The following is an 18555-nucleotide window of genomic DNA, read 5'->3' as shown; positions in this document are numbered from 1 at the left end:
TCAAGCGGTGATGGTTAAATTCTTCCTTATTGGAGATGGTCTTTTCTTGGCACTTGTGTGACATGGATGTTATTTTCCACTTGCCAGCACAAACTTGCTGCATTTGGGCATGGACTATTTCAATGTGTAAGGAGTCACAAATGGTGCTGAACATTGTGCAATCATCAGCAAACATCCCTAATTCTGACCCTTTGACAGAGGGAGATTCTTGATGAAGCAGCTGAAGATGGTTAGACCAAGGTTGCTATTATGTTATATTAAATTTGGTAAAGTTCTGGCCATGTCTTAAAGATATCATTTATTTCAAAGAGTGTTAATATCTGTATCATATAAGGTGAGAAGAAATAAGAACAGGGGTAGGTCATTTGGCCCCTCAAGCATGGTCCACCATTCAATAGGATCTGATATTCCTCATGTCAACTTTCCTGCCCTTTCTCCTACTGATAAAGAATCTATCTATCTCAGCTTTTCACATGCAGAAGGACTCTGCCCTGACAGCTGCCTGTGGCAAGGAATTCCAGAGAGAAGAAATTCCTCCTCACTCTAGTCTTAAATTGGTACCCCTTTATTCTGAGACAATACCCTCCACTCTCCCATCCTCCGAGCATTTACCCTGTCAAGAATCCTATTTGTTTGAATGAGATCACCTCTCATTCTTCTAAACTCCAATGAATAGAGTCCCAACCTGTTTAACCTTTGCTCATTACACAATCCATCTGTATCAGGGCTAAATCTAGAGAACCTAAAAAGGTATTTATCTTGTTAGTTGACTATTGGAATAATTTAGTGGTGCTTATCTTGCCAGGAGTAGATAATGGCTGAAACATCTGTTTGCAGGATGAGGTTATTTCAAACATTCTCATCTGATGTGGTAGTTTTAGTATTATGGATTCTTAACTTTTCACTTGAAAAGAGCGTGGACATAATTTGTTTTTCAAAATCTTACGTTTAATAAGTTTAATTTGTTTTCCAGAGCTTGAATGCCAACATGGAACAGAGTAACATCATTACCCAGAAGAAGATGAATGACTTTGAACTACTTGGACGGGTACTTTTTAACAATATCTTGTACATTGCAAAAAGCATACTCAATGAATTACATTATGTCCATGATTGTGATGAGCTTGGATTCAGGTTTCTTTGCAGAACTCATGTACAAATCTACTTCAGTGGATGCTTGAGGGAGTATTACATTGTCATATTAGTTCCTTTCAGATGCTATGTTAAAGAAATACGATACTGGCCTATTTAAATGAACTCAGAGCCATGTCACTATTTGAAAAACGGATTTCAACTCTCTTCATACAACAATCATAACAGAATCAATTGAATAGTCAATAAATACTTTATGGGATAATGCTTTGTTAATTTTGCACACAACTTTTGCCTTGACGGATTGAAAAAAAACAAAGAGTATCAGATTTGTAAAGATACACCAAAATTGGTGGTATAGTGGACACCGAAGAAGGCTATCTAAGAATGTAAAGCGATCTTGATCAATAGGGTCAGTGGGCTGAGGAGTGGCAGATGGAGTTTAATTTGGATAATTGTGAGGTGCTGCATTTTGGTAATGCAAATAATGTACAATTAATGGTAGGGCCCTGGATAGTTTTATAGAACTGAGAAACCTAAGGGTTCAGGCACATAATTATTTGAAATTTGCAACATAGGTGGATAGGGTCGTTAAGAAGGCATTTAGTATGCTTGCCTTCAGTGTTCAGATCTTTGAATATAGGAGTTGGGATGTCATGTTGAGGTTGTAAAGGACATTGGTAAGGCCTCTTCTGGAGTACTGTCTGCAGTCCTAGTTGCCTCCTTATAGGAAGGATATTGTTAAGTTGGAGAAGGTTCAGAACAGATTTACCAGAATGTTGCTGGGATTGGAGGGTTTGGGATATAAAAATAGACTGGAAAGGCTGGGACCTTTTTCCCAGTGTAGGAGGTTTTGGGGAAATCTTACAGATGTTTATAAAATCATGAGGTTTGTAGATAAGATGAATAGCAAAGGTCTTTTTCCTCAGGTGGGTGAGTTCAAAACTAGGGGGCATATTTTTAAAGTGAGGGGAGAAAGATTTACAAAGGACATGAGGGGTGACTTGTTTTACACAGAGAGTGGTTAGCGTGTCGAATGAACTGCCGAAGAAAGCGGTGGGTGTAGGTTCAATTACAGCATTTAAAAGATATTTGGATAAGTTAATGTAAAAGAAATGTTTGGAAGGATATTGGTCAAGGAAGGCAGTGGGAGTAGTTTACTTTTGAAATATGGTTGGCTTAGACTAGTTGGACTGAAGGGTCTGTTTCCGTACTGTATGAATCTATATGAGATCATCTTTGTGGTGTGGCTTTAGAATGTCTCTAGAGCTTAACTATTCTGTGTGAGTCTTGTCACGTGGAATTTGTTATGTTCAATACATGCCCGATCAGATTAGATTAGATTCCCAACAGTGTGGAAACAGGCCCTTCAGCCCAACAAGTCCACACTGACCCTCTGAAAAGTAACCGACCCAGACTCATTTCCTTACATTTACCCCTGACTAATGCACCTAACACTATGGGAAAATTAGCAAGGCCAATTCACTTGGCCTGCACATCTTTTGGAATGTGGGAGGAAACCTGACCGTCTGGAGGAAACCCATGCAGACACTGCGAGAATGTTCAAACACCACATAGACAGTTGCCCAAGGCTGGAACCAAACCCAGGTCCCTAGTGCTGTGAGGCAGCAGTACTAACCACTGAGCCACTGTGCTGCCCTAAACTAGCATTGCCTTACTTTGTTTTTACCTCAGCTTGTCTGCAGTCGAAACTGTCATTCATGTCTTTGCTACCTTTCGACATGACTGTGCCTTTGCATGTCTGACTGGCTTCCTAAATTCTAACTGCAGTAAACTTGAAGTCATTCCAGAATCTCTAGTGCCTATTTCTTAGTCACACAAAGCCATCCCCCATCACCCCAATTCTTACTGATCCGCATTAACTTTGAGTTAAATAATGGCTCAGTTTTAAAAGTCTTCCATGGTGTTGTGCCTCTGTAATTTTGCAATCTCCTTCCATTGAGAAAATCTGCACTCCTCTGATTTTGCCCCTTTGATTATCCCTAATTTTAATTGCTGCCACATTGTGAAAGGACCTTCAGCTACCAAGGCCCTAAGTTCTGGAGTTCCCTCTTCATAGGACTCTGTCTATCGAACTTTTGCCTTTCTTTAAGACACTCCTTAAAACCTTCCTACTTGAGTAATGTTTGTCCATAACTATTAGTGAAGGTGACCAAAAGCTTGGTCACGTAAAGCATTGATTGCTTATATTACTGCAAAATATCTTGGGAAGGCTTTACTTCTAAAATTAAGTGTTATTGTTGGTGCAGTTTACCATAGTATCATACAATTTGTCTATAACTTTGTCTGACTCATACTCTCCTAATTTAGCTGTAACTTAAACAGTGCTGGTCCCAACACTTAATACTTGAGAAACCCAATGAATTACGCATTTCCTTCTACCTCATTCCAGGAAGGATTTCTGTCACTGATAGCCCTTTCATGCTAACCGCCAGATAGTTCCTTACTCATACTGAAAGTTTACCAAACATGCTTTCCATTGAACTGAGGACACACATGTGGACCTTTGTGCACTGTAATCCCTCTGAACAAGGAAGTGACTCATTAATGTGATTCTTATCTGAAGCAGTGCACTCCAGTTTTTGGAACAAATGCCTGAGAGAACATTAGAACTCTTTAGGTTTTTCTTGGAGGACACCATCTACCTTGCACTGCTGGCTGAACATGCAGCTCTGGATTACAGCATATCGATACAAATGCATCGAATGCGCTGGCAAATGTAAAATCAGCAAACCTCAGCTGCAGTCTCTGCATGTCATTTGTATTTGCCTTGTTTAAAAAAAACACTTCAACAAAGAAAACTTCTGAAATAGTTTATGCATGCAATAATGAATTAATGTTGAATGTAATGATTTCTTTTATTGCCCAGGTATTGAATGAGCTATCATTACATGATGTTATTTTGATTCATGGCAAATCACCTTTGTGGAAGCGAATTTTCAATATGTTTCGATACCTACAGGTAGAGTATTTTGAATGTTATTGTATTAACTGTTTGTTTTTGTTTAATGCCATTTTTTAATTACTGGTATTTGAATTTTCAGATTGCTGCTGCACCTATTTTGCAATTAAACTCAGTAACAGGTCTTCTAAGTTATGCTGTTCCTGTCAAAAACATTACGTGCTTCGAGTAGAATCCAATAATTAAAGGCGTAAACTGATTTATTTTAGTTTAATTGGATTAATGGCCTTTATTTAAGCAAAGTACATGTTCAGTGTTTGTGTAGCATCAATGTTGGTTGAAAAATAATTCATGGGCAGATAGGCAGAGGGAAAGTCTTTTGCTGATTCTTATATTCAACCTTCTTCAAGCTCACCAGCTGGTGGGTGTAAAGTCTGGCTCATTTTCTCCACTCTGCAATCCTTAGATAGTAGGTTAAATTCTTACAACGCATTATTCCGTTTTGTTTATGATCAAGAATACCTGGAAAGATTCATGCCTGAATGGTACAAAGTTTCTCAGCTATGCCACATAATCTTATCGACACCGAAGCTCAAACTTTCAATCATGGCACATGCTGATGTTATGTTACGTCCCTCAGTGCTGCCCCTTGGATTATTACTTTCCACTCTGCTCAATGATGCAACTGCTCTCTTATCTTTGACAGAGAAAAGATGTGCCCTTCCTTGCTTCTATCTGAAAGAAGAAACGAGAGGGTGGTGCTGGAAAAGCACAGCAGGTCAGGCAGCATCTGAGGAGCAAGAGAATCAAAGTTTACAGCATCAGGAATGGCGTCTTGATGTCTTGAGGCCACTCAATCCATGTTTAAGTCAATTTATACAGATGGTTGGCTGTCATTCCCCCGTCATAAGGCAGGAACAGGATACTGATTGAGGATGATCAGCCATGATCATAATGAATGGTGGTGCAGGCTCGAAGGGCAGAATGGCCTACTCCTGCACCTATTGTCTATTGTCTATAGCTGATTGTCCAACTCAAAAGCCTAATCCTGCTTTCACCCCATAAACTTGGACCCCATTCATTTCTAGCTGCCTCTTGAATACAGACTCTATTCATTCAGCACTGTTAACCAACAATTCAATGATTTGTGTATTTCATGATCCTGGTTCCTGAATTAGCCCTGCAATGTCTTATCTCATTCTATAAAGTTTTCTTTATGACAAATTACTATTTCAAGTACAGACAGACCTTTGGTTTGCCAAATCCTTCTGTGATATGAGATAATTGCAGATTATGATATCACTCATTGATCATTTCCAAGCTTCTATAGAATGAACTATAGTCACTCATTAATCACCCGAGGTCTAGCCAACCTTCCTTGGGTTCCAGTCATTAACCAAATATATAGAGATATAATAGACAGAGAGGAGATAACTCATTTGTTTATATTCCATGTTTTACTTTTCATTATCTTTCCCAGGTGGTTCTTTGACTCAGCAGCTATCTCATTTACTGAAGTTCATTATGCATGTTATGATTAGATTATTTACTTACAGTGTGGAAACAGGCCCTTCAGCCCAACAAGTCCACACCGACCCTCCGAGCAACCCACCCAGACCAATTCCCCTACATTTACCCCTTCACCTAACACTGCGAGTAATTTAGCATGGCCAGTTCACCTAACCTGCACATTTTTGGACTGTGGGAGGAAACCCACACAGACACAGAGAAAATGTGCAAACTCCACACAGACAGTTGCCCGAGGCGGGAATTGAACCCGAGTCTCTGGCACTGTGAGACAGCTGTGCTAACCACTGTGCCATTAATGGTTAACCATCAACTCTTTAACATGTCCAACCTTATGATTAGTTGTATGCCATTATGTCATGAGATGGAGCAAAGCAGTTCAATTAATTCATCAAGCAATTCCAATATCCCTCCACTGAATCTCTTGCACCTTGGTTTATGATAACTTTGAGGGAATACCTCCTTGTCTCTGTATTATAGATTTTCTCATTAACCACTCTTCATCGGTTTTTTTTTCAGTTTGCTGTCCCTTTCTTTTCCACTTTTCACTTTCTCTTTTGGACTTATTTTCCTTAGTTCGTCCTGTTCCTTCTTTCGTCTTCAACTTCATTGTGCTCTCATCATCTTCCAAGTGGTATCTGGTGAATGGGACACCAGGGAGGGGAATATTTGTGGAGGTGGTTGCTTGGTATTGGTTGGGGAAGTGCCCAGCCAAAGGTGGGGGGATTTCGGTGAAAATGGAGAAGGATGGTTGGTGCTAGCGGTAACTAATGCTCAAGAATACTAAGTGCCAGAATGGAAACATTGTGATGTGCAATTCAGCATGTTTTTGACCAGAAGGTATGGATCACCTTTGGGTTTATGGTGTTAGCTATCAGTTTAGGGTGGGGATAGAGTGATATGGGCCACAATCATAATTTCTGGAAGTGAATGCAAGATTTACAGAAGTAGCAGCAGTATCATTGCAGGATAAAGAAGGAAAAGTTGCTCAGATCACAGGAGATGAAAGATAGTTGGAGAGACTGGAGAAAAGATGAGGTTTCAGCAGGAAGATGAAAGGGAAAGAATTTAAGTCTTTAAAGTGTGGAGTGGATAGGTGAGAAGGAAGATGGATAGGTGGGACAGGTCATGAGGGTGGTGCTGAACTCAGTGAGTCTCTCTCACTTTCCCCTCCCTCATCCTTATCCTAGTTTCAACCTCAAGCAAAGCACTGCCCTCATGACCTGTCCCACTTGTCTATCTTCCTTCCCACCTGTCCACTCCACCCTCCCCTCTGGCCTATCACCTTTTACCCCCACCTCCATCTACCTACTGCACTCTGCCCCAGCCCCAGTCCCCTCCCATTCATCTCTCCATCCCCGAGGCTCCCAGCCTCATTCCTGATGAAGGGCTTTTGCCCGAAATTTTGATTTCCCTGCTCCTCGGATGCTGCCTGGCCTGCTGTGCTTTTCCAGCACCACACTCTCGATTCTAATCTCCAGCGTCTGCAGTCCTCACTTTCGTTGATATATGGTCATTAATTAGGGCACCCCAGCAATGTAATCCTTACCCATCCATGAGGAGAAGTAAAAGACCTTGATATAGACTTGTCACCATGGCTACACCTGAGATGGAAGTCTGCGCAATGTTCTTGAGTTTAAGAGATTGGTCCAACACCTCAAAATACAGAGGTAGCAGTCTGCAAGGCAACACCTATTAGGTCACCTTAGAAACCGTAACTGTATGTACATAAATTTTCTTAACCTCTTCATGTTGAGAGTTTCAAGTTCATTGCTTCTTACTGCAGATCCCACATGTCCCCGGAGGCACAGGAAGAATGGGAGGAGGCCGTCCTGGGTGCATCTGTTGACGACAATTCATACGACATGGATGTAGTTTCATAGAAACCTGAGAGAGCCATTCCATCCTGGCTCACCACATACTAACGCATAGCCCTCCCCCAGGTTATTTCATCAGCATCACTGGCTTGTTCTTTCTCAAGAGATGAGATACTTTCACCCAGAGGGAGTTTATATGGTGATTTTGAAGATTTATTATTGGCTGCAGCACTGACCCTACCAGTTGGGAGGGGGAGGTGGATGCAATTATGCCATCTTTCCTGAAGATTGCCCACTGAATATGTACCTGGCAGCTCCATGGTTAATGTTACACTAAAAGAAAGAAATAATTCCATTTGTATAGCACTCTTCATGATCTCAGCATGTCCTAAAGTGCTTTACAACTACTGAAGTACAATTGAAGTTTCATCACTGTTGCATTGTTGCAAGTGTAGTGGCTAGTTTGCACACACCAACCTCCCTTAAACAGCAACATTATAATGAGATATTTTGTCTTTGAGTGATAACTATTAACAAAATAATGTACCTTCTGGTAGACAAGAATGTGTGGAGTTGTAACAGTCATGGTGTGCAATCACTTTGGTTGCCACTAATAGAGCAGTTGCAAACAGTAGGAGCTGTTGGCAGAGATCTCCTCAAAGAAGTATATTTCCTTGGAAAGACCCTTGTAAGGCAAATATGCCCCATATATTGATGAGACATTAAGGTGAATGGTAGCATTCTTTCATAATGTCAAATTTTCCTGTTGTGGAGACATTAAATATAGGAGGTATAGTTAGTAAGTTTGCAGATGACACCAAAATTGGAGACATGGTAAACAGTGAAGAAGGTTACTCCAGATTACAACGGGATCTTGATCAAATGGGCCAATGGGCTGAGGAGTGACAGATGGAGTTTAATTCAGATAAATGCAAGGTGCTGCATTTTGGAAAAACAAATCAGAGCAGGCCTTATACACTTAATGGTAATGTCCTGGGGAGTGTTACTGAACAAAGAGACCTTGGAGTGCAAGTTCATAGTTCCTTGAAAGTGGAGTCGCAGGTAGATAGAATAGTGAAGAAGGCATTTGGTATGCTTTCCTTTATTGGTCAGAGTATTGAGTACAGGAGTTGTGAGGTCATGTTGCGGCTGTACAGGACATTGGTTAGGCCACTGTTGGAATATTGCGTGCAATTCTCCTTCCTATTGGAAAGATGTTGTGAAACTTGAAAGGGTTCAGAAACGATTGACAAGGATGTTGCCAGGGTTGGAGGAATTGAGCTACAGGGAGAGGCTGGAGTATTGGAGGCTGAGGGGTGACCTCATAGAGGTTTGTAAGATCATGAGGGGAATGGATAGGATAAATAAACAAAGTCTTTCCCTGAGATGAGGGAGTTCAGAACTTGAGGGCATCGGTTTAGGGTGAAAGGCGAAAGATATAAGAGGGACCTAAGGGGCAACTTCTTCACACAAAGAATGGTACCTGTGTGCAATGAGCTGCCAAGGGAAGTGGTGGAGGCTGGTACAATTACAGCATTTAAAAGGCATCTGGATGGGTATATAAAAAGGAAGGGTTTTGAGGGATATGGGCCAAGTGCTGTAAAATGATATTAGATTAGGTTAGGATATCTGGTCGGCATGGACGAGTCGGATCGAAGGCTCTGTTTCTTTGCTGTACATGTCTATGACTCTGTAACTTGCTATTGGGATTCCTCCATTGTGATTGCATGGATTGGTATGTTTATAGGCAAAATTACCCTCTTGGCAGAATTCTGCATCTGGATTTGGAGGTGAGTACAGAGGTTTGTTCGTGGTCCCAGATTATGGATGAGCATGGATTAAGGATAAAGAACAAAGCAGTTTGATGTGTATGTGTTATGAGTTACTATCAAACAGCATCATTTTTAAGCTTACTAGAACTAAAAGTGACTTTTTGCAATATTCTGCCAATCTTTGTTCAGGCATTTGAAGAGCATAGGCACACTGGAATTGCTTGATGACAAAGAACAAGGTCCATTTCGTTAACCATTTCTCCTCTTTGTCCAGTATAGCACAATGACAATGGAGCGACAGTAATACATCTTTATTAATTAGTGTATAAAGGATTTTATTTGTTTGACCTATCTTTACAGAGTGTTCGTCTATAACATGATGGTTGTGTTCTTGTGCAACTCCGCATTATAGAAAAATCATGCTTTAGAAAGTGCTTATAGTGCTGGCGATGGAATCGTATTTCAGTTATGTTTTGATAGTATGCGCTCTTGTAATAGTGTGGTGTCCCAACCTCTGGGCCAGAAGGTCTGGGTTCTGTGAATGTTGTTTCTCAAGTGATTGTTGTCATCCTCTTACATAAACTAGCTCTTGTTGCTCTTGATATCACTTATTACCGCATATTTAACTGTATCTGAATCATTTCCAGTATATGCTCACTGCGGAGTCAAGGATAAAAAAATTAATGGAGAAGATGAAGACTTATCAGATTCAACCTGCAAACCAAGCACTGGAATTTTACTTCAATATAGATCGACAATTGCCAGAGTATTTTGAGGTGGGTGACCCATTTTCATTATGGCTGCTTGACGTAGAAGCCAGTGATGTAGAAACATTGCGAGCTTTCTGGTACCTTGGATCACAGAGTAATCTTTTTGTAACTATGCTGGTAATCTACAGCCCCAGGCAAACATTCTGGGGACAGACATTCCAGTTCCACCATGGCTGATGTTAAAATTTCGATTCAATAACAATTCAAAAATGGCAACCATATCACTATTGCCAATTGTCTTAAAACTCATCTAGTTCTCTAATAACCTTTTGGGAAGCAAATCTACTGTTCCTATCTGGTCTAATTTGCAATTGACTCCAAACACACAATGTAGTCTCTGGGCAGTGATGGGCAATAAATGCTAGCCTGCCCAGCAACCCCTGCATCCCATTAGCGTATAAAAATAAAACTACTCTTAGATATGCTTTTCTCTAGTTATCTTTTTAAATTTATTATGAAACATGTTGGGTTTTCCTTGATTTTATTTGATAATATTTTCTCATGCCCTCCCTTTGTTTTCTTAATTTCCTTTATAATTTCCTCGGCACGGTGGCACAGTGGTTAGGACTGCTGCCTCACAGCGCCGGAGACCCGGGTTCAATTCCCGACTCAGGCGACTGACTGTGTGGAGTTTGCACGTTCTCCCCGTGTCTGCGTGGGTTTCCTCCGGGTGCTCCGGTTTCCTCCCACACTCCAAAGATGTGCAGGTCAGGTGAATTGGCCATGCTAAATTGCCCGTAGTGTTAGGTAAGGGGTCGATGTAGATGTAGGGGTATGGGTGGGTACGCTTCGGCGGGGCGGTGTGGACTTGTTGGGCCGAAGGGCCTGTTTCCACACTGTAAGTAATCTAATCTAATCTAATTTCATACATGTCTAGGATTTCCACTTAAATGTGCTACATCTGTAGCTTAATTGAACTTCCATTTGTCTTGCTTTTCTCAGTGTGCTCTTTCAAGAGGGTTTCAAGTGAGGCACACCCAATTTTTCCAATATTTGTTCTGAAACATCTTTAACTTTTTCTTGAATGCCTTGCAACCCTCTGACATTGACTTATCATCAACAGCTGTTTCTTGTCCATAAGTGCCATGTCATATTTCAGTTCAAAACATTGGCTTTTCTCCAATTTAAACTTTGCTCTTGGATTACTCTGATCCTTTTTCATAACCGCATTAAATCTAACTGAATTATGACCACTTCCGCTCATACACATTTCATCGACTGTGTGTCATTCCCAAAAGCCAAACCAAAACCGCTTTTGCTGGACTCAAAGCTTGCCTAAATGTATTTGAAGAAATCCATGCCCTCCAGCCTTCTGCACTGAACTTAACCCAGTTTTGAAGAAGGGTCACCGGACTCGAAATGTTAACTCTGCTTGCTGTCCCCCAGTGTTGCCAGACCTGCTGAGTTTCTCCAGCAGTTTCAGATTTCCAACATCCACTGCTCTTTGCTTTCTATCAGTTGCACTTAGGTAGTTGAAATTCCTAGCTATATTGTTTCTGCATTTCTCAGAAATTTGAAAATATCTTTGCTGTTCTTTCTTCTGACATTTTGGGGGGGAAATGTATCACTCACTCAGCAATCTGATTGCTCTTTCTTTGTTCCTCAGCAGAACCCATATGGCTTAATTCGATGGCACTTCTGGAATATAATCTCTCCTCATGCTGTGATTGTTTCTTTAATCTATAATGCAGCACCAACCTCTCCTATTTTTAACAAGATATGATATTTTGAAAGTGCACCTTGTCTGATGCTGAATTATGTGCAATTAAGAAAGAAAATGACTACATAATTAAGAATGGTTGAAATATAATTTTTTTATTTCTGTGCTGTCATCCTTCCTAAGTGCATACAGTGCATCTAGCTGTGGTTATCAACTCTTTGTTTTATTTATTTCTTTTAGGCATGGTGCATATCACTGTCAAAATCTTGTGGCTCTGGAACGTGGAATGCAGTTCTGGTATCACTTTTGTCGAAAGGAAAAGCAAGTATGTCTGAAGTGTTTGAAAATATCACTTTTGCATTTAATTGAGTCGAGGTCACAAACATTCTTCTAAATCTGACGTGCAGTCTCATGGTTCTGTAATTGTTAGGTGTTGTTTAAGTATGCTATTAAGTGTATAAAATAATTTTATGTGCAATTTAGATAGTAATTAGCCTGGAGTTACAAGATGGTGTATTACCCAATGCTGTCTGGAATCTTGAAGAGGAACTCAGTTGTCAGTTTTGAGATCAGGGGCATAAATGTGGTTTCCATAGCTACGCGATGCAATCCTTACATGTTCTTGGGGACACATATTGAGCTAGCAGGCTGCACGGCCTTACAAAGGCCCCTTAGACAAGCACCTGCTGCGTGTGTAGGAAGCAATTAATCCTTGTGCTTGAATTGCTACCGGACATTTTGGTTTGGAATGTGCAGTAAATGTAGCATTGGACTGCGTCATCACTGCTTAAAGGGCCATGCATTTAACTAGCAGGCAATATGATTTTGGACAGCTTCCATCATGGGAGAGTCTCTGAAAGTACCCTGGATTGATATTGAAGGTGTTGTGGTGAGTTCCTGCATTTGCTGCAGTGTGTTGCCCCATCCTTTCAGGGCAGACAAGGGAGAAGGTGACTTATCCACACAGAGGCTGCAACAGATATGGGGCTGCAGTCGCTGTGACTCTGGATTTGACTCTGGGCAGAGGCTGTGGAGAGAGAAAGCTCTGCATCATGCCTTCTGTCACATTGGAACTGTTCTGTCTCATACTGCTGGACAGTGTCAGGAGGCTGTTTGGCAAGCTTACCAATGCACAAGGCATTGCCACTCCTCATCCAATTTCTCCATGGCAGACTGGTCTGCAACCTCACTTTCTGATGAACTGCACATGAACGAATCTTTCCCCCTCAGTTGGCTGCTGTCTACTCATACCCAATGATACACCATGTATTGATCCCATCTCTATAACTGCCTAAGGCCCGTTCAGTTACATTATCTGGATATAAGGCTTGAGACTTGGTGAGCAATGGACCTTGGTGAATAGGGCAGCATGTAGTGAAAAAGAGATATTGTATGAAGATGGGTTCACTGTGTGAAGTTATCATACATCTTTTGGCATTGCTGCCTGATAGTTAGGACCAGATAGCTTCCATGAAAGATCTTTGCATGGCCCTCAACTGAACTGTCACTGTTTCTACATTTTTACAACCAGAGTCCTTGATTCCCCTCTCTGTTCTGTTTGCTTCTATACAACTGCAATAACGATATTCAAACACAGACTGTAACATTTAGTTTAGCTTCCTTTTAAGAAGGAAAGACTGACTTTAAGAATAAAAGGCTGGCTGCACCACATGCTATCAGCGCAATGCCTTTTGGCCTCCTGCTCAGCATAGAATGAGTCCAGTGTCACTACCTCTAGTCCAGAAAGTCTGGGTTCAAATCCCACCTCCCCCTGGAGGTGTGTCATATGATCTCCAAAAAGGTTAGTTAAAATAACTACACCAGAACTTGGTAGGCAGACATGTTCCAAATTGTGACCACTGTGCCCAATTAGTAACACAGATTTTTATTTGTTAGCCATACCTACAATGATGTGGTTGTTAAAGTGGCTGTTTCACTTTAGATTTGGAAAAGGGGATTTGTACTGGACCTAATCTTTCCCCTCAAGGTCTCTGGCTTAGATTATAGGTGTGTAGCAGTGGTATAAGCTGTGTAAAAGTAAAGTGATTTGGTGATGATGATGATAAAACATAGGTGTACCTTTTCTTAAATAACTTAGAAATCACCTAAATCATTCATAAAATTTATTTTCCAGAATGGACCCCTGAACTAATGGCAGATGTTGCAGTGTTGTATAGCACATGTACAGATGTTGTATCTGCTGATATTCCAGCATCTGTAGAGGTGAGCAAAATTTCTATTAATTTCTTCCTACTAAAAAAAACGATTCAAAATAAATTCAAAGATGGAAGTGTATGATAGGACGTTGGGGCAAGAGCAGGACCTGATCAGGTGTACTTGAGAACTCTGTGGGAAGCTAGAGAAGTGATTGCTGGGCCTCTTGCTGAGACATTTGCATCATCTATAGTCACAGGTGAGGTGCCGGAAGACTGGAGATAGGCTAACGTGGTGCCACTGTTTAAGAAGGGTGGTAAGGACAAGCCAGGGAACTATAGACCAGTGACCCTGACGTCGGTGGTGGGCAAGTTGTTGGAGAATATCCGGAGGGACAGGATGTACATGTATTTGGAAAGGCAAGGACTGATTAGGGATAGTCAACATGGCTTTGTGCGTGGGAAATCATGTCTCACAAACCTGATTTGAGTTTTTTGAAGAAGTAATAAAGAGGATTGATGAGGGCAGATCGGTATATGTGATCTATATGGACTTCGGTAAAGCGTTCGCCAAGGTTCCCCATTGGAGACTGGTTAGCAAGGTTAGATCTCACGGAATACAGGGAGAACTAGCCATTTGGATACAGAACTGGCTCAAAGGTAGAAGACAGAGGGACATGGTGGAGGGTTGTGGTTTGGAACTCTCTGAGAATGTAGTGAATTTAATGAATGTCCAATTGAAGCTCCAGGATAGAATAATATTGTGCTACTGTTTGGGAACAAAATTAAGGATGAGGCGACCAGTTTCAGGAAGTGCCCTAAAAAACAGGAGATTCCGCATGGAAGAGACAGTTGGTGTCTTTAACAGGCAACCTATACCCAATTATTGATTGGGTAAAAAAATTAGGAAGGTATATGCTTCACCTAGGTGCTGAGCATCCCTAACTTGGTGCCCTTAAAGGGACAATTGAAGATTAGTGACAAATGAAATCAAAGATATTTTATTTCCAGTTTTCTATAGATCAAAGGAGACACCTCACTGCTCTTGCCCCTTCTCGATCTATGAAGTACTGTGGACAGCCACCTGTTAAGGTTTGCTCTCCTTTTGGTCACCACCCTATACATTCCCAAGCCTAGGAACTTGTCTTGGTCAATTGACTTTGCTGTAGAAACAGCAGATGAAGGAGTGTTTTACTGTGAGCAGCTCTAACTATATATTCTGGGCTCTAAACCTTGGTGTTTTGATAGATGAATCATATGGGAGGAGAAAGTGAGGACTGCAGATGCTGGAGATCAGAGCTCAAAATGTGTTGCTGGAAAAGCGCAGCAGGTCAGGCAGCATCCAAGGAACAGGAGAAACGACGTTTTGGGCATAAGCCCTTCTTCAGGAATCATATGTCAAATTTATACTGAGACATTTAATTTAAAAACAGCATCAAATATTGTAAAATTAAGTTATATCATTAAGTTGTATGAGTGTGAGTAGGTCATTAAGCCCCTTGAGAAAATTCTGCCTTTTAGTTAGATGAGGTGACTCATATTATTTACCCTATCTTTGTTCCATATCCCTAGACCCTCTTCCCAAACAAAAATCTATCAATTCAGAGTATTGTAAATACTCTTCTTCAGAATTGAATGGGCTGGATACTGATGGTCTTTTTATTATTTACAAAAATGGAGAGGGTGCAAGTGGAACTGATGGTGAGTGTGCCAACAGCAACAGGCAAAGGGAATGCTAATGGTAATAGGGGAATGATATGGCTGAAGAATAGGTGTTAATGGTAGATATCAACAGCAGAAAATAAATTGGCTCGACTGAGAGCAAAAGATGGTAGCAGGAAGGGGTGTAATGGAGGACTTATTAAAATACTTGTTTAAGTAAAATTCTGTTTCACTTGTTCCCCTATTTCTGCAACTGTCCATAGCACTTCAAATATATGTGCACCTGAACTCCCATTCTCTTTGGCATCAACTGTATTTAATTTCTTGCCATCTAAAAAATACCCTGACGTGCCTTTTTTTGGTCCAATATGGCTTACCTCCTAGTTGCTTATGTTGAACCCCATCTGTCACAGTTTTGCCCATTCACTTAGTTTAGCAATATCCCTTTGGAAATTTATGCTATCGTCTACACTGACTACAATCTCGTCTAACTTTGTGTCATCTGCAAAGTTGGGTAAATCACTTACTTGCTTTTATCCAATAAATAATGTGAATGACTGAAGCCCTCATCCAGGTTCTGGTGGGATGCCACTGGACACATCCTGCCAATTTAAGTATTTGTCCATTATCACTACTTTCTGTCACCTGCCATTTCCCAGCCATGCCAGTGATGTGACCTTGATTCTATGGGCTTCTGCCTTAGTTAACAGTCTTTTATGTGTGACTTTATAAAATTCCTTTTAGGAAATCCATATCAACCACATTTCCCTATCCACTACCTTAGTCACCTCTTCAAAATATTCAGTGAGGTTTGTCAGGCCTGTCATGAATCCATGCTGACTCTCCTTGATTAACTGAAAAATTTCAAGGTGTTCAGTTACGCTACCCTTGACAATAGATTCCAACACATATGTTAAGTTAACTGGTTTGTAGTTCCTTGGTTTTTCTCTTTCACCCTTCTTAAAAAGCGACTGACACGTGCAATTTTTCTAATCCAAAGGCATGACTCCTGTATCTAAGGAATTCTGAAAGTTTATACTTCATGCATGTATGATGTGCTCCCCTACTTCTATTAGCAACTTCAGATGGAAACAATCAGGTCCTGGAAATTTGTTACTCTTTAATTCCATTAGTTTCTCTCGACCGACATTTTACTTTGTTAATTTTATTCAGTTCCCATTCCCAATCCATTGTTAATTTCCTGAGGACTTAGCAAGATATCCTACTTTTTTACTGTAAATATTGAGGCAAAGAAATGATTCAACATGTCTGCTACTTCTCCATAGTTACTGACAATATCCTGACTTTCAGTCTTTAGTGGGTCAACGTTGCTCCTGACCACTCTTTCCCTTTATGTAACTATAAGATTACTTCTTGATTTTGACATTCCTGACATGTTTGCTTTTATCATCCCTTTTAGTAGCTCTGCTTTGTGACCCTTTGTTAGTCTTTGTATCTTTCTTATACAGCAGGATCTGTACAGCTTTTATGCATTTTTGTAAACCATTCTAGTTTTACGCTGCCCCTTATCTCTCTAGTTGTCCATGGCTGTTTTAATTTCTGTGAAGTGGAGTGTTTCCCTCTCAGAATATAGTTTTAAATGTGAACTAAGTCTGAGCCAACTCAAAAAAGGGACACATCTTCTCTGTATTCTTCAGTTGCACAATGTTCTACCTTACAATGTTGTTTTAATGACAATACAATAACATAAAGACTGCAGGGAACTTGACATGTAATTTCCGCTCTGATTCTTTTTTGAAGGTGTAATTATTACTGACCTCCTCGAGATCACAGGAAAGAAAGAGGTCCACTTTTTTAAAGCTTAATTTCCTTTCATCTGGTCCTCCCCCTGGTAGTACTGACAATGTTGTCATTTGAAACTATTCATTTTTTTAATTACAGTATTAATATCAAAACATTAAAAGTTCAGGATTACACTGGATGTACCAAATGTAATATCCTGCTTTCCCTTTCATGTTTTAAAAATGATTCGCTTAGCTTTAAACACTGAACGTGAAGCCAGAATGAGGAAACTTTCCCATTCACTGACAGGGGGTAAGCTGGCTATATGGATAGCCTTGACGATATAAAACCAACATGATCTTCGTTTTCACTGCACAGGCAATGCTCTGTCAGTTAGCAGCAGAATGGAAAAAGGTTAAAAATTATTCCCAGATTGTTTGTTTTTTAATAGATTCAGTTTTATTTATTTTCTTGTGTTTTGTTATCATACTCACTTTTAACTTTTTTACTTTAGGCGATCGCTGAGGCAATCCAAACTCAGGGCAAGCGTTCTGAATTTCTAAAACTGGATGCCGAGGTAAAGAACAAGTGTGCAATACCAGATAACATGGGAATGTGATCATTAGTAAAGTGGGGCCACCAACAGTGCTATCAAGTCACATTTGCTTTGCAATAACCTCACTGATGCTCAGTTTGGGTTCTGTCAATATCACTCATTATAGCCATGGTTCAAACATGGACAAAAGAGCTAACTTCAAGTGATAATGTGAAAGTGACTGCCCTTGACATCAGGCCAAACGTGGCATCAAGAAGCCTGAACAAAACTAGAGTCAATACAAAACAGAAGGAAGACTCTCTACTGGCTGGAATCACAAAGGAAGATGATTGTGGTTGTTAGCAGTCAATCATATCTACAGGCATTCTACAAGATTGCCATAGGTGAAACCATCCTCAGTTGTGTTGTCAATTACTTTGTCTCCATCTTCAGGTGGAGATGTTTGCTGATGATTGAACATTATTCACAACTCCCCACATACTGGCCAAATGTAGCAACACCCGAACAATATTCAGCTTTAGGTTGACAAACAGCAATTGACCTTTGTGCTACAAAAGTGCCAGGCAGCAACCATGTCCACCAGGAAGAATTTAAATATCACCCCTTGACATTCAATGGTATTAACATCACTGCATTCCACATGGTCAACACTTCACCTGACAAAGGAGCTGTGCTCTGAGAGCCTGCGATTTCAAATAAACCTGTTGGACTATAAATTGGTGTCACGTGACTTCTGATCTTGTCTACCCCAGTCCAACACCGGCACCCTCCACATAATCCTGAGGGTCATCACTGATAAGTAACTGAACTATATCAGCCACATAAACACAGTGGCTCCAAGAGCAGGTCAGAGGCAAAGTATGCTGCAGTGAATAACTTA

The 18555-nt window shown here is 40.6% G+C and overlaps 1 protein-coding gene across 1 annotated transcript in view; it reads left to right on the top strand.

Moving 5' to 3' along the window:
- Positions 1 to 18555, top strand: part of LOC140496317 (rifampicin phosphotransferase-like) — a 184754-nt gene that overhangs the window by 138763 nt on the left and 27436 nt on the right. Inside the window, exons 23-28 of the mRNA XM_072595918.1 lie at positions 974 to 1048; positions 3983 to 4075; positions 9779 to 9907; positions 11802 to 11886; positions 13696 to 13784; positions 17634 to 17696. Of these exons, the coding sequence (XP_072452019.1) occupies positions 974 to 1048; positions 3983 to 4075; positions 9779 to 9907; positions 11802 to 11886; positions 13696 to 13784; positions 17634 to 17696 (534 nt within the window). The remainder of the gene's footprint in view (positions 1 to 973; positions 1049 to 3982; positions 4076 to 9778; positions 9908 to 11801; positions 11887 to 13695; positions 13785 to 17633; positions 17697 to 18555) is intronic.

This window comes from Chiloscyllium punctatum, chromosome 26, assembly GCF_047496795.1.
Source record: "Chiloscyllium punctatum isolate Juve2018m chromosome 26, sChiPun1.3, whole genome shotgun sequence".
NCBI classification, from domain to species: Eukaryota; Metazoa; Chordata; class Chondrichthyes; order Orectolobiformes; family Hemiscylliidae; genus Chiloscyllium; species Chiloscyllium punctatum.
Note: the sequence above shows the minus strand (reverse complement) of the source record. Positions and strands in the feature narration are given on the sequence as shown.